The following is a 25,920-nucleotide window of genomic DNA, read 5'->3' on the forward strand; positions in this document are numbered from 1 at the left end:
AGACGTCAACTGGGCTCTACCAAAAGGGCTGCATGAGACCTAGGGCGGCTCCTGCTCCCAGGAGTACCAGTGCACACCAGAAACAAGGTTTGATGACAGCACAAACCCAGCAGGCCTCTTGGTACCAAGTCTTCATTTTATATGTCTTTTTTTTAAAGTATGTTTTTTATTTATTATTAGATAGAGACAGAGAAATTGAGAGGGGAGGGGGGATACAGAGAGGGAAAGAAACAGACACACCTGCAGCCCTGCTTCACCACTTGTGAAGCTTTCCCCCTACAGGTAGGGCCTGAGGGCTTGAACCTGGGTCCTTGCACACGGTAATAGGAGCGCTCAACCAGGTGCTGGACCACCACCCAGCTCCCAAGTTTTCATTTTTGTTCCTTCATTTTATTAAAAGGTTTTCTTTTGTGGTTAGCAGTGGATTATAAGATTATCTTTTTTTTACATTTATTTTTTAGATAGAGACAGAAATTGAGAGGGAGTGGGGAGAGGGAGAAAGAGACATCTATAACACTACTTCACCACTCCTGAAGCTCCCCCCACTGCAGGTGGGGACAGAAGGTTTGAACCTGGGTCTTTGCTCATGGGTAATGTGTGCTCTACTAGGTGTGTCACTGCCTGGACCCTATTAAAAGATTTTCATGTATTTATTTTCATGACAGAAACAGAGATCAACCTGCTCACCTCTGGCATGTAGTTGGTGCCCAAGATTGAAGCTGGGACTTCTGGGGCATCAGGCATCCAAGTCTGCTGTGGCATCGTTACACTATTTCTCTGACCTTGGTTCCATTAGTTTTCTGAGGGACTGACTCAAGCCACCCTCTCCCATACCACCATGACACTCTCGGGTTGGTGTGTGTGTGTGTGTGGGGGAGGGTGGTGGATTTGAGACATAAAGGATTTTCCAGATGACTTGTCAGAACAGTCTTAACTGAAACTATAAAAACAGATTCCACTTGCTGATTAACTTCCTCCCCACGCGACTAATGACGCAGATGCAGAGGCTCTGCATCTTGAGCTATTTCCTCTTTGCCCGAATGTCCCACAGAGGCCACCTCATGTCAAAACAACAGAATAGTGCAAAACAATAATTTTTTTATTTGTTCACAGTTAAACACAAGCAACTGCCTTGACATTTTAGAACATTCTAAGGACAGCAAACCCCTTTGATTCCAATTCCCATTCACTGAGATTGTACCATTTTCTCTTGCAGTTTGTGTTTATGGCATCTGATGTGGATTGTTTGACATGCTTTTAAGATCGAGGTGGTAAGGTTTAAACCTTTTGAAGAGATGACTTTCTTAAATACATCTAAAAGCAGTCTGTTAAAAAACTTTTCCATGGATGGGACCCCCTTTAAACTGCAAGTTAGCCACATATGGTTGATCCATGATTGAATTATAAAACTAGATTATGTCTTAGCAAAATCTGTTCCTTCGTAATATGTTTATGGTCCATAGAAGTCTTCTGAAAAGTGATCACTGATTCTCCCTCGTGAAAAATGCCTGGCTATCTCTTTGATAAGTCAAAGTCATCTGCTGCATAAAGCAGCCGTACCCTCCTGTCCAAACACTGCATTGAGGTGGGGGAAAAGGAGAGATTGGTCTGGACGGGTCTCAAACTCTCACAAGGTCTGTAAAAGTTCTAGCTCAATGGTTCAACTAGCCCACAAATCCCAGAGGATGGATAATTTTGTGGCACTGGGAAGAGGAGGATAGCAAGCTCCTCTGCCTTCATTTACTTATTTCAAGGACAAAAGCAGTCATGGCTTGGGTGCTTGACTCTCCCTGTCAGGTTTCCCTGGTAGCAACAGACCCTCTTAAGTGGATCTACAGACTGCAGAAGGACATAGGAAAGACAGAACCACCACTCTTCCCTGGACACATTAGGGAGTCACATACTGGGAAAAGCCACACAGGGACAAGGTTCACAGCAGCTGCCTAGGGCCAGGCCCTGACCCAGATTTGCTCTTTTACTTATAGAGAAAAGCTTCCTCAAGTGCATCAGTCCCTTTGCAGTGGTCTGGGAGAAAAGGGGAGGGAGGGCAAGCTAGGGGCAAGTGTCACAGAAATCTGGATGTAAACAGTACACAAACACCTCGGACTGGATACACATCCAACACTCCTTGCGGGTCAGTTTTGAAGCATGTACCTCAAAGAGGGAAAATGCAGCACAGTAAGGTGAGCTGGTTGGAACCATTCCTCTCAAGAGACATCTGTTCCTCTGGCCCCTCTGAAGAGAGGGCTAGTCTCTGTGGGAGTATCCACAAAAGGACACTGCAGTTCTGGACTGAATCTTCACTCTGTCCAAAACCTCCTGAGCTTGTTCTCAGTTCCCAACATCTTAGTGCTTTTAGCTAGAAAAACTGTTATCTGCACATATTTGTATTTTCGTTTGTTCTTCAGTTCTTTCTTTCTGGCTTCAAGTGGTATGTTTAGTATTTGGTAAAAAAAAAAAAAAAAAGTAATAATAATAATTCACATTGGCTAGTTACAGCACATTTGTTATGTCCCCAATACAGAAACATACAACTTTTAAATTCTGAATTGCGAGTCAGAGCCTCTGTGGTCCAGCTCAGAGATCCTCTCACTGCCAGACATTTACTCTTCTACACAGCTGCTAGAGTTTCTTTTTTTTTCAACAAAAACGGGAAAAACTACATATGCTTTTACAAATGGGGATGGCCCAGAGCCTGTTTCCTGCCTTGGTTTTACCCAGGGAATGTTGCTAACCTCTGACCATTGTAGCATACTGGGCCAGATTTCCTAATTGTCAGTGACTTCCAGGATCTTTTCCTGAATTTTAACAGTTTTCCTTTTAAGAGTAGCTCAGACTGTTTCCCCAAAACACAGTATATATATTCAGATTCACAAAATAGCTCACCATATTTCTAGCTACTCAGAACTTTCAGCAGCTCATTCCCAAAGGTTAGACAATTTTCTCTCCTAAAAAAAAAACCAAAACTGATAAATCCAGCAAGGTCACATCTATCCACAATCTTATAAGGTTGGTTCTACTACTTATCTGCACAAAGACCTAAAAAAACAAAACAAAACAAAAAGCAAAAACTCTTTAACCCAAGAAATTAGTTTTATCTCCTATCTTTGGATTTTTTTTTTTCTTATTTGTGACCAGATTATTTCTTCCAACCTAATAGACTTTATGGTATAAATTTGTAAAAAAGCTTCTTAAAATGCATAAAAGTTCTGATAGAAATCTGTGTACTTATGTGCAGGAGATTCAGAAACTAGCTTTATATGGAGGCCATGCTACCACCTTCCTTAAATTCCACCCCTGATATCATAGTGCTTCTTATTTTAAGCCAATGTCATTCTGCCTAGAAACCAGACTCCAATCTCCTCAAGGTTTGTGCCTCAGCTTAGTGTCAGGTAAGGATCAGAGTAAGTAATGCACACTGGCCAACAGTTCTGAGGCAGGTAAGCTTGCTCAGAATGACTCTAGATGGAGATTATCCAATCCTAACATTTATGAATGCCTGGACGCTTAGTCAGGTTCAAAACAGCCTGCGCCTATAACACGAAAAACAAAACCTATTGCCAGGCCTGAAGTCTTACCTGGGAGTACCTCTACTATCACATTTCATCCTTAAAAATACTCACTGCAACATAATCAAGTAACTCATTCATTGACTCTTGGCAGGTTTATCATTTTCAAAACAGAATAAAACCGTACTACTGACTTGAGTTCTTTGCAACATAAGAGCCCAAGTTTTTAAACTGGGTAACATCAACATGACTCCAGGTCTTACCTCTCCAGCTATGGCTGAGTAAAACCCATGGCTTCCTATAACTCAAAGGAAGCTGAGCACATTCAACTAGATCAACTGTGGTTGTGAAGCTAAATAAAGAGAACTCCAGGCTAGAGTAGTATGCCTGAAGACTGAGAACAGAGACCTGCCCATGGAGGCCTCAGCCTTGGACCAGTCCACACTGCCGTGTTGCCTCCTCCTTCCCTCTTCATAGAATCTGCTATTAAAAAAAAAAAAAAAAAGTATTTTCTTTCTTCACATTGGCTTCCATGCCTTAGCCAGTTAATCAGGTAAAAGGCTTTAAGTGCCTGGTATCTTTGTTCTGTGGCACAGATCTTTTAGGATTAAGTCAGGGGTTAAGCGTCTAAAACTGGTTTTAATAGTTATCCCGTTATTTTTTCTTTCTGAATTTGCTAATATCTTCCTTTTCTAAAACTAGAGTAGGAAAATAGATCATATTCGATTTTAAGCTTTCCTTTGGACAAAGCTGAATTAAACATGGTCTCGATACTCCACAAGGGACAAGGCAGCAAGGACTGGTACTGTGCAGGGAACCAGTCAGTCACATCTAATCCTAATCCAAGGAAGTATTCTGCCAGTATAATCATGGTGAAGTGGAGGTTCTCGTTTCCTAGCTCCCTTTGGGTTAGGGATACTAGACTACTTACTGCCACACTATTAATAGAGACTTTTACTTTCACGGGCTGGAAGCTTCTGTGTATATTTTGATTCCGTACCATCACAGACTGCCTTTTCTCCATGGCTGAACTCGTCTGTACTCAACTAAAAGGACAGAAAGAGGAAAATCAAATTCATTGGTCTCCTCTTGTTAGTTTCTTTTTGCCTCAGCTGGAATACTCAGCAATAATTATCAGGCTTTTAGCATTTATTTCAGGAGCATTTGTTGAGTTCTTATTCTGCCACTGGGGTCACCTCTCATGAGGATGTGCAGGCAGCTGATCCCCAAAGAGGCAGCCCTTTAAAGAATTGGTGTGAAGAAGCTGTTACCTTTTTGGTGGCCTAGAAAATTACTTAGGCGAGGCAACTCTAACAGCCTGAGCAACATGGAAACTCTTTGGAACTTCAGTCTTTCTGCTGCTATGTCACAAAGCAGCTGATATAAATAAGAGGTGGTGGGAACACAAAGGGAGGCAGAGACAGAGGACTTTTAACACCAGGCTCAACCAGCACAGCCCTGCCTGGAGGACAAGTTCCTTGCAGACTTAACCTGCAAGAGCTTCAGGAACTAACTGCTCACTTCACCAGCCTTCCCCCATCCCTACCCTCCCTGTAGAGGAGCACTTTTACCACCCACACATAAGTGTGTAGTCAGAACACTACAGGCTTCCAAAGAAACACCAAATAAATAAGAGGTAGTGGGGAAGAAGGGACAAAACATTCCCAAAGGTGGAGCATGGCCTCCACAGTGCCAACTCCAGACTTGTCAAACAATAGAAGTTTGTTCACATGGAACTTTCTAGGAAGCTTATCAGAACCGCCAAAAGAGTGCAAAAACCACTGTTTTTCTAGATCTGCTACTTTAGGTGCTAAACTTCAGAACCAAAACAGTGAAAACCTCATGTAAAAGCTTTTGTGTGAAGATGGTCAGTTTTGCATGCTACATACATCCTCCTGGAAAGGGATAAATCCAGACTTACCTGCAATGCCACCAACTACCTGGGATAAGGGAGAACCAACACAGTTATCTGAACTTCGGGAAAAGAGAGAATGGTGTGTTAGACTCAAAAGATTCAATTTGGCCTCATATTGCACAGGTTCAAAGGACACAACCATTATGGGGAAAGGAAAGAAAATAAAGCTACCGAGGAACTCAAACTGGCCCTTGGCTTAGCACACACTGCTAGGTAAATGAATGAGAGGCTGGGGATGGGCTGAGGAGAAGGCGAAGAGGCAATTTCAGTGCCAGATCCAAAAACCGTTCGTTCCACATCCAACTGTCAAAAGGACCTCCTTCCCATTTCCACTGCGTGAGCTAGCTACTTAGACTCTGGAAATAGGAAAGCTCTGAAACGTGCTTTCACACATCCTGTTCTATACCAACAATATGCAAGTTAACACTGATTGATTATTGATTACCCTTAGCTGTGTTCATGATGAGTCTCATTGTAGTCCATGATACGGAGCTGTCCAACACTGTCCGGGTTTGGGGGACACGGGTGCAGGCCATCTGGGTTCAGGGGAGTCTTGGCTTCCACACCTGAGTCTTTGCCCAGTTCTGTCTTTAGCGTCTCAGAAAGGCTACTGATGGTCATACCGTCCTCATCACACTGGCTCTCACTCTTATTACGAAATAACTCTCGAGCCTTCATGCCTAGAAAGCTTTTTGAACTGGGAAGTGAGCCAACAGTCGCAGGGATGCTGGTAGAGGGCTCTCCTGCAGTGGTTTCCCACCGACTGCTGAAAGGGCCTGCCCTCTGGCTTGGGGGTTTCTCTGGGGTAGAGAGCTCACTGCTGCTGCTGCTGCCTCCACCTCCTCTACTTCCACCACTGCCTCGGGTGCTGCCAGGTCTGGGAGGTTTGGTCTCACCGTTGTGGCCAGAGGCTTCTTCATTGTGCCCTATTACAGAATCTGAGCAGCCATCACTGCAACAGTCAATCCTGTAGGAAACCCAGAGAGGAAAAGGGAGTTATAATTATAGTGTTGAAAGGCAGGGAATTTCACTGCCAGTGAAATCTGCCAGCTCTCTCGTAATAGAGGATGAGGGATCAAATCAAGAGGCATTAAATAGCAATCTTTTTTTTTAAAGATTTTATTTATTCATGAGAAATGATAGGAGAGAGATAAAGACATAGAGAGAGAGAGAGAGAGAGAGAGAGAGAGAGAGAATGAAACAGACATCACTCTGGTACATGTGCTGCTGAGGAGTGAACTTGGGACCTCATGCTTGAGAGTCCAAAGCCTGATCCACTGCGCCACCTCCCAGACCACAAACAGCAATCTTAAAGATGGCACTTCAAATAATTCAAGAAAAAAGGAATATGGAAAGAAGACTGAACATTCTGAGAAAACATCAGATGTGTGTGCTCCCTGAAATGGAGTGATTCCAGAGCTGCACGCTGGTCCAGTCAAGTCATAGCTGTGTATAACACCACATCATGAAGTGCTTGTCCTGTTAGTGGCATGTTAAAGACAAGGCCATCGTTAAAAACTTTTTGTTCATACCTTTCTTCTGCTGCTTCAGCTGCTTCTGTTTTTTCTTCTTCAAGTTTTTTCAGGAGGCCATCTTTTTCCAACCTGCCATACAAATCTAAGATCTCCAACTCAAACACTTGGGTAATCCTTTTCTGAGCCTCATATCTGCTCTCTGCAGCCTCCAACTGTCTTCTGAAAGACATACATCACCACAGATATGGGAAGTCTCCCTTAATCAAGAACACATCACTGCAAAAACCTTTCCCAAGGGAAGTTACCTTGCTTGGGTTTTGACATCTTCTAAATATTTCTTTTGTTCCAAAAGGAGGTGGTCTTTCTTGGCCAGATGAGATTCCAGTTCCAAAATCCGTTTCTGGGAGGTATCAAGTCTCTGATTCTGCTGGAGAACATGGCTTCTGTTTTTCTCTAGTTCTTTCCGATATGCAGTTTTCATCATTTCCACTTCCTTAAAAAAAGAGATTTCAGTAAGTTCTTTTAGAAAATAAACATATCCATTCTGAAAAAAAAAAAATCAATGTGATAAGCATTGAGAAGGTACTATATTTAGTATACTGCTAGTGGAAATAAAAACCGATACAACTTTCTAGAAGTTCTTTCATAGTTGGCAATATGGCTAATTTAGCAACCTTTCTCTGAAATCTAAGGGAGGATTTGATACATAAGGAAGTAGTCTGATACATTAGACACTTAAGACACAAAAAAGCATCACAGTATATTTATGTGATGGGGCACACCCTGCTAAGTTTAATGTTGGGGAAAGAAAGTATATCTTTTATTTACTATTTGTTTATTTTGCCACCAGGGTTATTGCTAGGTCTCAGTGCCTGTGCAATGGTGCCACTACTCCTGGAGACCATTTTTTCTTCTTTTTTTTAATAGTAGAGACAAAGAGGATTAGAAAGACAGAATAAAAAGGAGAGTGAGGGCTGGACACATACATACCTGCAGCACTCGTGAAATTTCTACCCTGCAGGAGCCCCAGAAACCACAGGTTTGACCACTGGCATCAAGGCTGGGCAGTGAATGCAAGTACTGATTATCTCTCTCAAAAAATATTTTTAGACAAGAGATAGATATAAACCTATCATAACATACACATAAGAAATTTGGCATACATTTAAAAGTATATGAAACCATAGAGAGCAAAGAGATGGGTGAGCTTCCATGGGATAGACAACTAGTGACCCTGGTGCTGCCGTAGGGTAGAATGCAACAGTCTTAAGTTTAACTGGACACCGGATCATGTGGCCATCTCAACTATGCTTAAGGGTTCCAGACTTATAGATAAGATGAACTTTTTCTTGACTTCTATTACACTAACTACGGGGGGGGGGGGGGGGGAATCAAGCAAGGTACTAAAAATGTCCATGCATTTTTAACACTCCCAACCACATGAGGCGCTACTCTGAACATCTCCCAGTCACTCCTCCCCACCCCCCCGCCACCTGGTTCTCAGGTACTTAACCCGTCCTCCCCACTTATCTGAACAAGAGAAAGTCTAGCAGATTTAGGGGCAAGTCGTCACATGTTCAAGACTATGACTGAACTAGCTTTTTAAAAGTTTCTCTTAGCCTTGAGGTCTGCCTTCCTTTCTTTCTTTTTCCAAAGTCATTATTCTCCCAGAGTAATTAACAGCTGGCTTCTAGAGAAAGCTTCTCACTTGGCATCCTTCTAATGGCAGTCTAGATGTGAATGCTGAGGAATAAGGAGGAGCCACTGTATAATAAAAATCACATCTCTATGGTCCCAAATTACTCTCTGTGCTTGGCCAAAAAAAGATGTTTTACAAAGTACAAGCCCAAAAAATCCTAAAAGGAATGCCTTTATGTGATGGAGAAGTTAGTGACAGGAAGAATCTGAACACTTACTATTAAAATTCCATTCCCAACTTACTTACTAACATTACCTGAGGCTATTTATAAAGTGACACAAGATTTCTGCCTCAACACCATTGGTGAGGCACTAATTAATGTAAGATCATTCCAATGCTGGCCTTGTTGCCAGGACTGAACCACCATCTGCTAAAATTAAATTCAACATTAAAAGGAAGAAAATGTGATAGGTATACTAGTTTATCTCCATAGTCCTAAGAGGTATGTTGAACAGAACAGGCTTCCCATTCTTTACCTGTCTCTTTTTCTCTTAAATGAGGCATGAATAAGAAGAAGGAAACACTTTTATCACCTACTCTGCACCAATTCCCATTGGGTACTTTCACTTATACTTGACTGTCAAAGCAACCCAAAAAGGGGAAGTGAGTTCATGTAATAACCAAAAAGTATCAGGGAGGGAGAGATGGGGGTGGACACAAAGATTATTGCTTTTAGGAAGTAATTCATAAAGCCATTCTATATGATATGCCACAAACACACTGCCTGGGTCCTAAGAGCTGTCCCTCTCAGCTGGATGCCCCAAACCCTTTCATACCATTGTGGTGTCCGAATGCTTGTTCTGCAGTTGTTCCAAATACAGCTCGTTGACCTCACCAAGAACCAACAGCTGCCTGTTCAGGAACTCCATCTGTTGTTGGACTGACTCACTGTTTGAGAGCTAACCAAAACAACAAAGTTAAAAATCCAACAACACAAAAGTAGCAAATGGATATTAGAGAGGGAACCAGTTAGGAGTACACTATTTGAATGCAAGGGCAAAATAAATAATTGCTATGGTTTCAAAATTCCTGACATAATGACTGGTGGGGAGGACAATGGAAATGGACAGAAACACCCCCCCCCCCAGTTGTATTATACCCAGCGGAAAATAAACAAAGGTGCTAGATCAAAGCTGGTCTCACAGGATGCCTGGATAAAATGGGTGTGTAAATGACAGGTGTGGCCACCAAAGCAAGGCTGTTAGACCCAGGAGGATAAAGCGCCAGGGGAAATCCACCAGTTCTTGAGTAAATAATTAACAAATGGTAGTGAAGCTCAAAGAAGAAGGAATCATAGCACAAAATGCTGAAAAACTCCTTACATTTCTATAAAAGCAATTAAGAAAGTTTCACAGAATATGCTTATACCAAGGATCAGGCCTGAGAGTTCTCTATTGTGGAGGCTGTCCTATATGCTGTAGGATGGTTAGTAGCATACCAGTCCCTGCCCATTTCATGCCAGCAGCATCTGAAAAGTCAACCAAAATATTACCTAAAGGTGGGACAGAAAACCACTCCTTGCTGGGGATATGTGTTACTGCACACAAGAGTAACGTGTATGTCCTTTATGAAGGAAAAATGTCAGCCAGTGGTGTAAGCACAGACATAGGGTGACTCCAGCTCTTACCTTCTGTGAAACCTGACTGAGTAGCAGCTCTGTGTGGCACACCTTGCTGTTGGCCTTCTTCAGTTCTATGCGCAGCTCTGCGATCATGTTTCGGCAGTCTTCCAGCTTTGTCTACCCAGAGGATATGCACAAGAAGTTAGAAGCTTGCCTGGCCATCAACTTGCAACATTTGGGGGAGGGGAGTAAAGGGGGAACCTAGTTTCTCAATGATCTATTACTAGTCTTAGTTTTATAAAAATAACTATGGTTAATTTATGAGATCTTTATTGTTTAAGGAAAAAAACTCAACAAAACAAACACCTCCAAAATCTTAAACCCATAGTTTCGAAACAGTGCACTAAGCAACAAATGCCTCATGAATAATTTTTTTTTTAATGTATTGGGGGGGATTAAGGGAAACACAGCACCATCTGTTGGTCATCACATGAACTACAAACCAAAGGAAGGTAGGTTAAGTACTAAATGAGTGCTGTGCTTGTGGGGGACACCACATCTTTGCAAAACCTAGCTTTAAGGTGATTGCTATGATTTTTAAAATTCAATGTATAAATAACCACCATGAAACAGGAAATGAGGGCATCAGCAGCAAATCTGCACCCAAGGCCTGAGATTCTGCAGAGCCCAAGAGGTACACACACAGCACTAATAAGAAATTGCAGCTGTTTAAAACTTTTGGAGGCTGGTATATGGCTGGGTGAGGAGGTGGCACAGTGGCAGAGCACAGGCCTTACTTTCCATTTCCAGCACTACATATGACAAAGCTGAGATGTTCTAATCTCTATTATCATACAAAAAAATTTAAGCTTATGTGTATTGTTTTCAGTTACCACCTTGTCAGGACATAAATAGTAACTTCTTTAGATGCAGAACTGTTAGGTATTCCTTTTGGCTGCAGAGTGGCAGGGAAAAAAAAAATACTGAAATGCTAAGGGAACTATGAACCCAGAAAGCTGGGTACGGTACTCTGCTCTATAAAGTATACCTGCTGTGATCTGGGTGGCTCTGCCTGGTACTGTAGTTCATACCTGTAATTCCTGGCTCTGGTTGTAGAATTCTTCTCGGTCGTGTTGCAGCTGCTTGATCTGACTGTGGAGCTGGGTTACCACTGTGTCTCGCTGCTCCTGGAGCTGACTGTATCTGGCTTGTTCTTTCTGTAGACTAACCTTCCATATCTGGATGTCTTTCTCTTGTAACTTCAACTGGTCTTTCTAGTAGACCAAAGATGCCAACATTTTAGCTGTTTTCCAATACACATTGCAAATGTTTTCATCTACAGTTACATACAGTTCTGAAACTGACCACAGGCCAGAATCTAAGAGCTCACTACTGCCTAACTTGGACTAGGTTAAGACTTTGCAAATTTCACAGTAGCAAATGGGTAGTAAGCTGTCTAAATACATTTTCTCAGGGATCAAGTTTCTCCCACCTATTACTTTCAAAAGGCCCAAATGCCAGTACTAGAATAAGGCCTCTAATACACAGAACTAATCAAAATCACTGAAATGAACATTTACTGAACCATTACCCTGAACCAAGCACTTAGCAAGTGCTTACTAACATGCTTTCTTTTTAAAAATAGCATTGGTGTGGCCCCGGAAGTGGTGCAGTGGCTAAGGTGCTGACTTAAGAGACATGAGGTCCAAGCTGAAACCCCAGTATCACATGTGCCATAGTGATGCTCTGGTTCTGTCTCTCTTCTCTAACACTGATAAATCAGTAATCTTTTTTTAAAATAGGCACTGCAATTACTATTCTCATTTTCCAGAGTGGGTGACAGAAGCTTTAATAGGCTAACTTACTTTTCATAAGGAAATACACAGTAAAGATAAGGTTTAATCTGGCTTGTCGATTACACTTCAACTTTCATGCCATAAAAATGGTTTAAGAGAGATGGTTTTACATTTGGAGAAACAAATTGATCTTTGGACCTTACTATAGTGAATTACAGACAAACACCATAAAAAAAAAAAATCACTCATCCTACTTCCTATTTCTGAAAGCTTGGAGGGAATTCAGAGAGCAATTCCTTCATATTTTAAAATTAGGGACCTGCTCTCAGTTCTAACAGTGAGAAGAGCTAGGACTCCTCAGCTGCTCTCTCTAAACTACCCTGCTGACATAAAACGAAACAATGACATATACCTTCCCTCCAGCCCACAGAGGCTCACCATAGCAGCATTGTGTTCCTCCAGAGCGGCAGCTTTGATCACCTTGCGGAGGAGCCGCCTATTCCTAAGTGCGTGCTGTTGCCTCTTAAAACGCTCATAGAGTAACTGGTTGTGCAGTAAAAGCAACTGGTTACGGAGGGTGCGGATCTCATCTGAGGGAGGAGAGCCTGATTTTAAAGCAGAGGGAGGGTGGTTCGATCAGGACTCCAGCCCATGTTTTGTTAGTTTAAGAAACAACTCTTTAGGACACAAAATACCATTAACTTTGCAGATGTTCATTTGGTTCTTGATGGAGGAGGGAAATATGTGCACTTTCTACTTTTCAAAGCAATGGGGATATAATTCAGGATGGCTCTTTGAAAGTCAGCTTTATTTTCATCTTTTTCCTGGGGAGGAGGGACGGACGGACACACACACACACACACACACACACACACAATTTTTAAAAAAAATGCAGAACTCCTTCTTGTCTTTCCACTTGGCATTCCTCTCAAGAATCTCCCAGGACATTTATGTTAAGTGAGGGCTGCATTTTCTTACTTCTATTCTTTTGCACACGGTGCTTGCTACTTCAAAAGCAGGAAATGCTGACTGCAAAAACGGTGAAGATACTATTTAATCAAGAGGACAGCATGGTTGGAGCAGAAGCAATGGAATGATGTTTTCTAGAAGGCACTTCAAGGACAGAAAATCTAATAAACAAGTAGGATCTATCTAGATGGGTGGGCTAGAAACTAAGGTAACAACTTTACCTCCAAAGTGGGTCCAGTCAACAGATTTGCTGGGTAAAGACAACCTAGGAAGAAAATGTTTTGAGTAACAAAGTTAATAGACTTTACAAGGAGATGTGGGATTTTATCCGTTTATCTTTCTTTAAAAATTTTATTAGTAATTTGATAACAGTTTATAAGATTACAAACTTATTGGGGTAGAGCTCTATACTATATCTACCACCAAAGTCCTGTGACACCACCCACCTCCACCCTCATAAATCACCACAGTTCTCACAATGTCTGAGTCAGTGTGGCCATTCCTTTTATTTTTGTAAATTCATGTGTTTCAGTGATCTATATTCCACATATGAGTGAAACCATCTTACTTCTCACCAATAATTGAGGAGTAGAAGCAACCTAAATACCCACCAACAGATGACTGGATAAAGAAGTTATGTTCCATGGAATACTACTATGCAATTCAAAGAGACATTGTTTATATTTTAAAATTATCTCATAACCCTAGCAATATAAGGTCACTTCCTTGTGGTCAAAATAACAGTGTAAGCAGAACTTGGATTAGAATTGGTATATTGCACCAAAGTAAAGGACTCTGGGATGGGGGGGTAGGGGGTATTGCTCAGGCCCTGGAACATGATGGCAGAAGAGGACTTGGGGTGGGAGGGAAGGTGATTTATGTTGTTATGTGGAAATGAGAAAATGTTCTCAGAAAACTGAGAAATGTTACACATGTACAAATTACTGTTCTTTTACTGTTGACTGTAAACCAATAATTGCCCCAATAAAGAAAGCAAAACAAACAAAAAAGATTTAAAAATGATGTAAGAAAGTCACAAACCCAAAGGACCTTGAGTTAGAGGAATTGCCTTACAAGGGCTGGAAGGATCTGGCTTCCCAATAGACTTGACCTAGTCTCCAGAGTGGGGAAGCCCAAATGCTGAGCTTCCAAGAGGCCCACAGGATTTGGTCAGCTCTCACAGGTTAACTAACTGAAAGCTGGCATCATCCTCTCTGTTAAAGTACATAGGGGAGAAACCAAGTTTAAGAAAAAGCAGGTGTTTTTAAACTTGATTTCAATCCAACAAATTGCATTCAATATGAGATTTTAATTATTATAATCTCTGCAAATTCCAATTTAGGTTATTATACTGAAGAAAAAGTAAAATAAACATTCTCTAAGAACTTGTTTAGAAATGGCAGAGGATTCAAACTCTTGACTCATGACTTCCTCATCTCTTCTTTGGATATCTTTTCAAAAACAGTAACAAAAGAAGGGTCTCTAACAGTGTCTCAGGTAATTTTCTTTCTTTCATTTTTTTTTAGGTTTGCTATTTTTTAATTTATTGGGGGATTAATGGTTTACAGTTGAAAGTAGAATACAATAGTTTGTACATGTGTAACATTTCTCAGTTTTCCACATAACAATTCAACCCCCTCTAGGTCCTTCTCTTCCATCATGTCCCAGGACCTGAACCCTGGCCCACATCTGAGTCTTTTACTTTGGCTCAATACACCAACTCCAGTTCAAGTTATGCTTTTGTTTTCCTGTCTGTTCTTGTTTTTCAACTTCTATGAGAGAGAGAGCATCCCATATTCATCCTTCTCTTTCTGACTTATCTCACTTAACATGATTCCTTCAAGCTCTATCCAATATGAGGTGAAGTAGGAGAATTGACCATTTTTAATAGCTGAGTAGTATCCCTTAGATAATTTTCTAAGAAACCTTGTGTATCACTGGAGGTGGGAAACCATCTTGAAACTCTGGTAATTTTATCTTCTAGTGAATTAGATCACTAAAATGGGGTCTGTGAGTAGGGGGAGGGGCTCTGTAGGTAGAGAGGGAAATACTGGGTATTTACTCTCAAATACCTGAAATGCTATAATTTCACATTCAAGCTCTTAAGAGAGAGCTAAAATGACCTAGAGCTAAAAGTCATTTCTAAATGAATTTTGAAATCCAATGAGATTTTCCCAACTCACACAGTATATATACAAAGTATCATACAGTCTTATGCAGGAAAGCCCAACACATGGGAAGGACATCAAACAATAAAGGAAAATCATGGCTTCAAGTGAGAGCATGGAGCACAACTCCTATTTCTATCATAACACTTTCTACAATTCATACAAAAGTGAACATTTAAAGAAGTCAGTGACTGGCTGGGAAATTTGCTCAGTAGGCAGAGCTAGTACTCACATGCAATAGGCTACAGATTTGATCTTTAGCACTGCTTAAACCAAAGCTGTGCTCTGGTATCAATCTTTCTCTCGTGAGATAAATAAATGTCTTTAAAAAATACTTAAAGAAGTCAGCAAGTGGCACGCTTACTTGTTCAGTTCCTTGCTGTGTGCGTCTGCTCCCTGCTGTATCAGTCTATCCAGCACTTCCACTGGGGAGGTAGAGGGCATATAGTCTTCCTCTGCATTTACTCTCTTTAAGAGTTCCTCAGTCTTCTTGCTGACAAAATGATGGGCAGTCTTTGGCAATGTTACCTCAAAAAGATGATCGTAGGGGGGAAGCTGCCCACTTCCAAACCTCACTCCCCTCTGAGGGCTGGGAGTGAAGATACTGGTCTCCAAGGAAGTCTGGTGTTCTCTGTTGCTGGCAGGGCTTTCATCAGTGCCTCCACAAGGTAAGTCGATGGGGGTAAAGGCTTGCTTTGGTGTGTCAGGCCCAACCTTGTCCACAGAGGAGTTCAATGGCTCAGGGTTCACACTAGAGCCCTGAGCATTGGAGGTGGCTGAGTGGGTCTTCCGCTGACAGCCTAGGAGACTGTCTCGGTAGAAGGGAGAGTCAAAACCTCCTCGAGGAACCAGGGGTTCAGTGTCAGCTGTGGTGATTTCAGAAAGTTCTTTAGATATTGCCGCTGAGAGGAAGATGGGAAACAAGAGACAGCTGAGTCAGGCTGGGCAGTGTAGGGGTGCCTACTGCCACATACCACCCAGGGGGTCAGGAACATAGTTGTAGCCTCTAGGTAATATAGTACCCCAAGCCAAGTAGGCCTCGGAGTGTTGGCACTAGTCTAAATTTTGCAGCAGAAGAGTTTTTTTTTTTAAACCTTGTAACAATTTCTACAGTCTAGAATCCACATACTTTACCTTCTTCTTTATCTTTTTCAATACTATCTTCTTCATTGGCCAGGTCACCTAAAAACCCTGGAAGATCACTTAGAGTCACAGATCCTTTGCCTGATAGTTCTTCTAAAAGGAAACAAACACACAACAAAACTCTCAAGACGAAGGAATACACAAGTAATCCCCGCAACCATAACAATGCTACTGTAGAAAGCCAAGACATATAAATAACATCATTAAAGGTACGCTAACCAAAATCCCACAGAAGATAAAATTTGTTTTTTTTATGTCTCAGAGAAGAGGTAAAAACCGCAGTTTAATCAGATGGAAACACAGCTACCTCACTGAAATAGCTTAAAAGATTTTTTGATGCTAGACTGTCTTTAGAATTACATGCCTCATTGTCTCTATGCTTCAATATTTTGTAACAAACTCAATTTTCCTATTTCTACTTAACTTCTTTACAAAAATAACCCAGTAGGAGGACACAAGCAGGGACTCCAGTTATCCAGAGACTTTACCTAGTCCTCGGTCATTTGGAAGGTGGGGTTGTCTGAGTAGACAAGGTCTTGAAGTTTCTGTTTTCTCTTCCTGAAAAGACAGGTACAACTTAACACCACAAGGTAATAAGTAGGCGCATGTATTTTGATGGGAGTTTATAAATCTATATAATTTATTAAATTATAAAAGTTTATAAAGTTATGACTACTACATAGCCCAGTGATTTTTTTCAAACTAGTCCCAACATACCTTTGCTTTAAAACATAGATATTAGTAGGGCACCAAAGTAAAAACCCAGGGTGGAGGGTGAGGGTGGATGTTCAGCTTCATGGGGTGGGGGGATGGGATGGGACACAGTCTTTTGGTGGTGGGAGTGGTGTTTATGTACACTGCTATTAATTTGTAGTCATATAAATCACTATTTAATTAATATGGGGGAAAAACTGATTGAATGTCTCTAACTTTTTAAAGCACAGACTGAGTCTTTTTAATACATAGGCTGAGTCTTTGATATGTTGACTCCTCTTATCCTATGGTTTTGTCAGTGTTTCCTTTTTATAAATAAGAAATACAATAAAAACATAGATATTTGTTATGTTAATATATGTGCATGTATGAGAGAGACCAGAGTGCCATTGTACTTTATGAGATGACAGATCAAACCAGGGCCTCACATGTGCACACCTTGCTGAGCTACCTCCCTGGTGACTTAGGATGGCTGTTTATTTCTTAAGAGTTACTGAGACTATGAAAGGCAATTTAATTATGGGGTTTTATTAATTGATAATTTCCATATTAGAAATTAAAACAAATATAAGGATATTTGTTTTGTGGTAGTTGTTGTCAACAGGGTTTCATCACTCCTAGATCAACTTTTTTCTTTCAGACAGAGACACAGAAAAAGAGAGAAAGGGCGACATTACAGAACAAAGACTCCTCCCAGTACAGTGGGGGCCAGACTCAAGCCTGGGTCATATGAATGACAAAGCAGGCACAAAAGGTCAGTAAAAAACATTTATTGGGCAGGGGTTGATAGCATAATGGTCATGCAAAGAGACTCTCATGCCTGAGGCTTCAAAGTCCCAGGTTCAATCCCCTGAACCACCATAAGCCAGAGCTGAGCAGTGCTCTGGTTAAAAAAAAAAAATATATATATATATATATATGTATATATATCAATTTACTTAAAACTATCTCTAAAATTTTTTAATGTAATTATACCTATATCAGACACATTTAGTAAATACTGGCTCACTAATTTATGCAGATCTTGCTCAAATATTTCATTATACATTATCAAAGGTACGCATTATTAACCAAGCTTCCCAAAAATTTTCAATCTTGTCATAAAAGAATTGGGAAAGCTATTAAGCTTCAGAAGGTAGTTAACAGTTTCATGTGGTTTTTTGTTTGTCTTGTTTTTTTAAGATTTATTTTCGGGAGTCAGGTGGTAGTGCAGCGGGTTAAGCATGTGGCACAAAGCGCAAAGACTGGCATTAAGGATCCTGGTTCTAGCCTCTGGCTCCCCACCTGCAGGGGGGGTCACTTCACAGGCAGTGAAGCAAGTCTGCAGGTGTTTATCTTTCTCTCCCCTTCTGTCTTCCCCTTCTCTCTCCATTTCTCACTGTCCTATTCAACAACAACAATAATAACTACAACAATAAAAAAGGGCAACAAAAGAGAAGAAATAAATAAATATTAAAAAAAAGATTTATGGGAGTCGGGTGGTAGCACAGTGGGTTAAGTGCAGTTGGCGCAAAGCACAAGGACCAGTGTGAGGATCCCAATTCAAGCCCCTGGGTCCCCACTTGCAGGGGAGTCGCTTCACAAGTGGTGAAACAGGTCTGTCTGTCTTTCTCTTCCCCTCCTCTCTCCATTTCTCTCTGTCCTATCCAACAACAACAACAATAACTACAAGAATAAAACAACAAGGGCAACAAAAAGGAATAAATAAGTATAAAAAAATATATATATATTAAAAAAAAGATTTATTTTCATGAGAGAGGGAAGAACAGAGAATACCAATCTGCTCAGCTATTATGTTGGCACCAGGGAATTAATTTGTAAACTCTGGAAATTCAAATATGTACACCTGGTGTATTACTTCCAAGCTATCATGATGCTAGTTATTTTATTTCATTTCATTTCATTTCATTTCATTTCATTTCATTTCATTTCATTTCATTGCCTCCAGAGTTATCGCTGGGGCTCGGTGCCTGCTACGAATCCACTGCTCCTGGAGGCTATTTTTTCCCTTTTGTTGCCCTGTTTATTGTTATTGTTATTGTTGTTATTGCTGTCATTTTTGGATAGGACAGAAATAGAAAGAGATGGGGAAGACAAAGAGCGGGGAGAGATAGACACCTGCAGACCTGCTTCACTGCTTGTGAGGTGACCCCCCTGCAGGTGGGGAGCTGGGGGCCAGTCCTTGCGCTTTGTGCCATATGTGCTTATCCCACTGCACTACTGCCCAGCCCCCCCCCATGATGCTAGTTTCTAAATATACTAATTTTCATCTGAGATTTTAATTTTGTCATTGCTAAGAAAAACTTGTTGTTTCCTTGAAGTCATTTAAGAAAGTGCCTGCCAAATAGTCAAACTTGACAGCTATTTTTTCAAATAAAACTGATGTTCTCTTAAAAAAAAAAAAAGTACCTAATGGGGTTGGAAGACAGCTCATATGGTAGGGTGCACACCTTACCATGTGAGAAGCCCCAGGTTTGAGCCTTAACACAACATGAGACCACTAAGGCACCAGAGCAAGCTCCATGGGTAATGGAGCAATGTTGTGATATTTGAAAATTTAAAATGTAACTAGTCAGCTTTGAACTCAATTATACAAATGTTCAAGATGACCACCAATGTTTGATGCTACATATATACTTCCTATTTTATCACCAAAAAAAAAAAAAAGTCAAACCAGGGCCAAGATTTAATAAAATTAATCATTTTTACTACTTTCTATAAAACACTCAAATTGTTGTTTTTTTTCACTTTCTTCTTTTCAACAAAAGGAGTAATTCCAAGAAGACTCTAGTACCTACTAGGGAAATGGTGCCTGATTGGAATTGGGACAGTCAGTCATATCACTATCATTTCTTTAAATAATAATGAGTCAATCCAGGGGGGTAGGGATGGGGCAGAGAAGAACTCGGTATGTCTAAGTATCTCTGACCTAGTGGATTCTCTAAAAGTTTTTGGAGTGCTGGGATTAATAGGTCACACTTTCAGAACTAGTTTAATCTACTTTCAACTGTTCTTATCCCAAGTTTGATTGATGGTACTACATATGCCAGAGTAATGCTCTAGTGTGTTCATTCTCTCTCATATTCTCTCTCTCTCCCCCTTCCACCCTCTATTCTCTCATTAAAAAACAAATAAATTTTAAATAAAACTTGGCCAAGGAGATGGCACAGTAGGAGGACACAGGACTTGCACATGTGAGGTCAAATATTCTGATTTAAAACTACCACATCAAGGATCAAACGCTGCAAACAGGTCATTAAGAGTGGGCAGAAGGACCAAAGAGTACCCCAAGCATACCTTTTTGGGTGGGGCGGTTGTGCTCTGTGTAAGTGAAATGTGAATGTAATCGTCCGAAGGGCAGAGGGGGGCTGGAGGAGGAGAAGTTGCTGGGGTTCCCAGAGGTGTTCCTTTTCCACCTGCCCAGATATAAGAACAGAAAAGATACAATTACTTATTAGAAAAACTGCCAATTTTTTTCCCTACATAATACTGAGAAGAAAATTGAGAATTAACTTTTCAGGGCTCTAGATCAGTCTATTTTATTTTTATTATCTTGGGGGCATTGAGCCTGCATGATTCCACCATTTCCAGCAGACTCTTTTCACCTTCCACATAGCAGGTGAAAGACAGAGGGTGCAAAAGGAGTCACCACAGCACTGCTTCACCACTTGTAAGTTTCCCCTTGGCAGGGGGCCTGGACCCCGATCTTCACATCTGGCAAGGTATGCAGTCAGCCGGGTGAGGTACAGCTTCCAGTCCCTCCTTTTCTTTCTCTCGCTCGCTCGCTCGCTCGCTCTCTGGTATACTTTACATGTTCTAAAAGTCCCTGAGGTTTGAAGTGTCAAGGACATGTTTACTACTTTAAACTATCAGATCTAAGAGACAGTTCACAATAAACAGGAGGCCCAAACTAGCCAACCAAACTCAACTTAAGACATACATACCAGTTGTACCAAAGACTTTACTGTAAGGATGTGACAAATCAGGTGGGACGTTTCCAGGAGAAGTTGGAGGAGTAGTCATACCACAAACCATAGATGGGCTCCAAAGAGTGGCCTGAGAATTAAAAAGGTATGTCAGTGATGAAAAATTAAGTCACTTGCAGAGGACCTAGCAGGGGTTGTATTGTTATGTGGAAAACTGGAAAATGTTATGCATGTACAAACTACTGTATTTACTGTTAACTATAAAACATTAATCCCCTAATAAAGAAAAAGAAAAAAAAAACAACTAAGTCACTCTATCCCAGTCATTTTATCTGGGAGAAAAATATTAAAACTTTACCAAGAGATAAGATCTATTAAGTAGGGAATCGGGCTATAGCGCAGCGGGTTAAGCGTAGGTGGCACAAAGCGCAAGGACCGTTGTAAAGATCCCAGTTCAAGCCCTGGCTCCCCACCTGCAGGGGAGTCGCTTCATAAGCAGTGAAGCATGTCTGCAGGTGTCTAACTTTCTCTCCTCCTCTCTGTCTTCCCCCTCCTCTCTCCATTTCTCTCTGTCCTATCCAACAACAACAACAACAATAAAAACTATAACAATAAAACAATAAGGGCAACAAAAGGGAATAAATAAATAAAATAAATATTAAGAAAAAACAAGGGCAACAAAAGGGAAAATAAATTAAAAAAAGATATATTAAGTAAATCTAGACTCAAAACCAAACAAATAAAAAAGCAAAACAAAAAATAATAAAACAAAAACCCGGGTGACTATAATAGTTTTCTTTTTTTTTCCCCTCCAGGGTTATTGCTAGTGCTCGGTGACTTCACTGGGAATCCACTGCTCCTGGAGGCTATTTTTCCCTTTTTTGTTTTTTTTGTTGTTGTTGCCTTTGTTGCTGTTATTGTTGTCACTGCTGGTACTGTTGTAGGAAAGGACAGAAAGAAATTGAGAGAAGAGGGGAAGACAGAGGGGGAGAGAAAGATAGTCACCTGCAGACCTGTTTCACTGCCTGTGACTCGAGCCCCCGCAGGTGAGGAGCCAGGGTCTCGAACTGGTATCCTTGCATGGGTCCATGCGCTTGGCACCATGTGCACACACTTAACCCACTGTGCTACTGCCCAGCCCCCGATATAGTAGCTTTCTTTGTTAGTATTACTTATCCTTAAAATCCTGAAGTGAACAATGTTCACAACCATGTTTTAAATCCTGACTAAAATGGTCAGCCTGACCACTAAACAGTGAAGAAAGCAGGCATTCTATTTGACATCATACTTGTGGTGGCTCAGTTAATGGCCGTGTTGATGTAGAACTCAGATTCTGAGGTAGCTGCCCTGGAGTATTTAACAACATCAGCCGAGAAGAGGAACAAGGAGTAGAAGTAGCACTCCCTAAAATAAAAGGGAAAGAACACACAGGGTTAGTGTGTGATTCTAGGTTATCCTGATTAAAATATATATATGATCCCACTGATGTACTGAACACCCACGCAACTGATAACTTTTTTTATGTATATATTTATTTATTCCCTTTTGTTGCCCTTGTAGTTGTTACTGTTGTCATTAGATAGGACAGAGAGAAATGGAGAGGGGAAGAAGATGGGGGGGGGGGGAAACAGACACTTTCAGACCAGCTTCACCACTTGCAAAGTGACCCCCCCACACCGCAGGTGGGGAACCGGGGGCTTGAAACAGGATCCTTACGCCTGTCCTTGCACTTTGTGCCACGTGCGCTTAACCCGCTGCACTACCGCCCAACTCCCAACTGATGATAACTTCTATAAAAATGTTCAATCCAGCTTTCCAGCTAGATCTGCCCATGGGGGCTGGGGGGTTAGGCGATCTCCTACTGCTCTCCCATCCCCATAGGAAGCCAGTGTAAAATAAAGGCAGTTGTTCAAAGGCAAAATAAAGGTAGTTGTTCAAAGGCAAATAATATAAATATAAAATATTATATATATTCCCCTAGACAACTTGTTAATATTGTTTTCCGTGTATTTATTTATTTATTTATTCCTTTTTGTTGCCCTTGTTGTTGTTGTTGGATAGGACAGAGAAATGGAGAGAGGAGGGAAAGTCAGAGGGAAGAGAAAGACACCTACAGACCTGCTTCACCGCCAGTGAAGCGACTCCCTTGCAGGTGGGGAGCCGGAGGCTCCAACCAGGATCCTTACATCCTTACATTTTGCGCTTTGCACCACCTGCACTTACCCACTGTGCTACCGCCCAGCTCCCTCAATTTTCCATGTTTTAAGCATCTGAGGAATGACTGGGGAGGAGTCTCAACTGGTAAGACACTGGGCTTGAAAGCCTGAGGCTCCTGATTCAATTTCTGGTGCCACATATACTAAAGTGGTGTTTTGATTTCTCTCTCTTATGTAGTAAATAAATCTTTAAAAGCCAACAGCAAAAAACCCGAGGGGATTCCTAACTAGCTTGGGGATGAAATAACATTTAAAAGACTCATTAGATGTTCTTTAGACATGAAGTCCCATTAAATTATGTCTAGTCAAGCTTCAGAGTGATTTGGATAAGCACAACCTGAACAATAATAACTTTAATGGGTCCCACAGATAAGCCTATACTTTAACATGAACCTAATTCTCAGCAGTCCAAGTTCATTCAAACAGTCTCAGTACTACATCCCAGAGGCCCTTAACAACTCATTTGGTGTATTCCAGCAAAGGAAGGGACTCTGGAGGAAGGAGGACACGGAGGAGGAAGGAAGAGGGCTTTCAGGTCCTGGTACTTGATGATGGAAAAGGGCCTAAACTGGGGGTTGAGAGTGCTTTTCAGACACCTATCATGATGAGATGAGAAACTGTACTCATGTACCAAAAATTATACTGTAAACCATTAACCACCCCCCTAAGTATCTAAAGAATAAAATGATTCTTTTACAGGGTGGACCTAAAAGTCAAGTATTTGTCTCCTTTTTATGTTCAAGACATAAACACAAGTTTTATGGCATGTGCTCAGATAGGAAACCAAGGACAAGGAACTTTAAACTTGAAAACAAATTCAAAATCAGGAGAAAATGAAAATAAATTCAAAGTTTAAACATTTTAGAAGCAGCTTATAGGAGCTGAACTAAGTCTTAGCCGAGGTAAAGGAAATAAAGTTAATCAAAATAAGTAATTTTTAGATAGCTTTAAATATTTTTGTTTATTACCGGATATATACAGAGAGAAATTGAGAGGGGAGGAGGAGATCGAGCAGGAAAGAGAGAGACACCTGTGCAGCCCTGCTTCACCACTCATGAAAGTTTCCCACTGCAGGTGGGGACCAGGGGCTTGAACCTGGGTCCTTGTGCACTGTAACATGCACTTATCCAGGTGTGCCAGCCTCTGGCCTCCCATAAATCACACTTTCCAGAGACAAAGTTGTAAAGGAGATAAGTACCAAAGTCACTTTTTACCATAGCTATTCTGTGTGTCAACATAAGGGCTGGTGGTGGCATCAAATGAACGATGAGGAAACCGGTCTGAGATTTGATGAGACACAGAATAGCCATCTTCATATGAGGCTTCTGCAGGGTCCAGAGAGATTTTGGCACACTCTACTACAACATCATGTGTTTCTAATCTCTTCCACCTGTAAAAGGCAAAGGAAGAAATGCAAATTATAACCCATTTTACTCAAATACTGAGCAGTGCTAACTCAGTGCCACCCACTGAACTATGAAGATCAGCAAATAAGGCAGAATCATAGTAACTCAAGTATTGATCATAGTACTAGTATACAAAGTATTCAAATTAATTCCATAAACTTCTGTTTAAAACAATTACATCAAGTTATCAGATTAAAATGAAATAAAAAGTTCAACAACTTTATTTTAGTTTGTCCTAGAGATTGAATTTCTCCTATTCTTTTCCTTAGTTTTCTGTGTAAATCATATTAATTCTTCCCAAACTTACTCTGGCAGCTCTGAAATAAGACCTAGTATACTTATATATTTAATAAAATGCAGTCCCTATGAGGATCATCAGAAACAAATTTGAATCCTTGCATATCTAAAAAAAAGTTTTATATTTGTAGGCAATTTGGCTACAGAACATATCATTAAAAACCTTTTTTTCTTATCCTATGGTCTTGTTGATATTTTTTATTTTATAAACATATTAATAACAGGGTCTTCAGTCAGCAATTCCTTTCCCATATTAGGGAGCTACTCTCTTCCCTGATCCAGCTTTCTAGTCCTTTTTCCAGCCATGACATCATCTCCCCAGACAATAACTTGGGTCCACCTGTATATCAGAGGTCAGGTTCAGGAAAAACTAGTATAGTCATGAGCCCTTTAGAATATAACTAAAATAGGCCTACTAGCTATCTTCAAAAGGAAGACTCCCAAACCCTCATCTGCAATATTCCAGCCCTTAGGGTCAAGATTAGTCAACAATCTGTTTGGCTTTATATGCTAACTTTCTTTCAGCCACCAGGTTCCAGATGCCACCATGAGGCCAACCACACTTCCCTGGGAAGATGACCCCACCAATGTGTCCTGGAGGCCCGCTCTAGGGAAAGAGACAGGCTGGGAGTATGGATCGACCTGCCAACATCAATGTGTCAGCGGGGAAGCAATTACAGAGGCCAGACCCTCCAACTTCTGCACCCCATAATAACCCAGGGTCCATACTCCCAGAGGGTTAAAAAACAGGAAAGCTATCAGGGGAAGGGATGGGGTATAGAGTTCTGGTGTTGGGAACTGTGTGGAGTTGTACCCCCTCTTATCTTATGGTTTTTGTAATGGTTTCCTTTTAATAAATAAAAAATAAATAAATAAAATTTTAAAAAATAATAATAAATAAAACCATTTTTTCCATTTTGAAGGCATTGCAGAAGCTAATATCATCATGACACCCCTCCCCCCTAATATGACTTTTGAACCTTATTGTTTTGATTTCGTCTCCCTCTGAAGGTTTATCTATCCCTGGTGGTTTGAATTTTCTTAATGAGTCTTGGTAATATTCTTTTCATTGATTAAGTTGGGACTGGGCAAGTCCCTTCATATTGTAAACCCAAGTCCCTCCTTT

At 40.9% G+C, this 25,920-nt stretch overlaps 1 protein-coding gene across 1 annotated transcript in view; it reads right to left on the reverse strand.

Annotated features, from left to right (window-relative positions):
• Nucleotides 1-1,078: 1,078 nt before the first annotated feature.
• The window catches only part of TSC1 (TSC complex subunit 1), a 40,096-nt gene continuing 15,254 nt past the window's right edge, over nucleotides 1,079-25,920 (reverse strand). Inside the window, exons 7-21 of the mRNA XM_060200447.1 lie at nucleotides 24,306-24,481; nucleotides 22,164-22,279; nucleotides 20,894-21,005; nucleotides 20,247-20,365; nucleotides 16,724-16,793; nucleotides 16,227-16,328; nucleotides 15,457-15,994; nucleotides 13,146-13,189; nucleotides 12,394-12,560; nucleotides 11,251-11,433; nucleotides 10,226-10,336; nucleotides 9,375-9,497; nucleotides 7,205-7,392; nucleotides 6,957-7,118; nucleotides 1,079-6,391 (exon numbers count right to left, since the gene is read on the reverse strand). Coding sequence (XP_060056430.1) covers nucleotides 5,872-6,391; nucleotides 6,957-7,118; nucleotides 7,205-7,392; nucleotides 9,375-9,497; nucleotides 10,226-10,336; nucleotides 11,251-11,433; nucleotides 12,394-12,560; nucleotides 13,146-13,189; nucleotides 15,457-15,994; nucleotides 16,227-16,328; nucleotides 16,724-16,793; nucleotides 20,247-20,365; nucleotides 20,894-21,005; nucleotides 22,164-22,279; nucleotides 24,306-24,481 — 2,731 coding nt within the window. The 3' untranslated portion in view covers nucleotides 1,079-5,871. The remainder of the gene's footprint in view (nucleotides 6,392-6,956; nucleotides 7,119-7,204; nucleotides 7,393-9,374; nucleotides 9,498-10,225; nucleotides 10,337-11,250; nucleotides 11,434-12,393; nucleotides 12,561-13,145; nucleotides 13,190-15,456; nucleotides 15,995-16,226; nucleotides 16,329-16,723; nucleotides 16,794-20,246; nucleotides 20,366-20,893; nucleotides 21,006-22,163; nucleotides 22,280-24,305; nucleotides 24,482-25,920) is intronic.

The sequence above is a fragment of the Erinaceus europaeus genome, chromosome 10 (genome assembly GCF_950295315.1).
Source record: "Erinaceus europaeus chromosome 10, mEriEur2.1, whole genome shotgun sequence".
NCBI classification, from domain to species: domain Eukaryota; kingdom Metazoa; phylum Chordata; class Mammalia; order Eulipotyphla; family Erinaceidae; genus Erinaceus; species Erinaceus europaeus.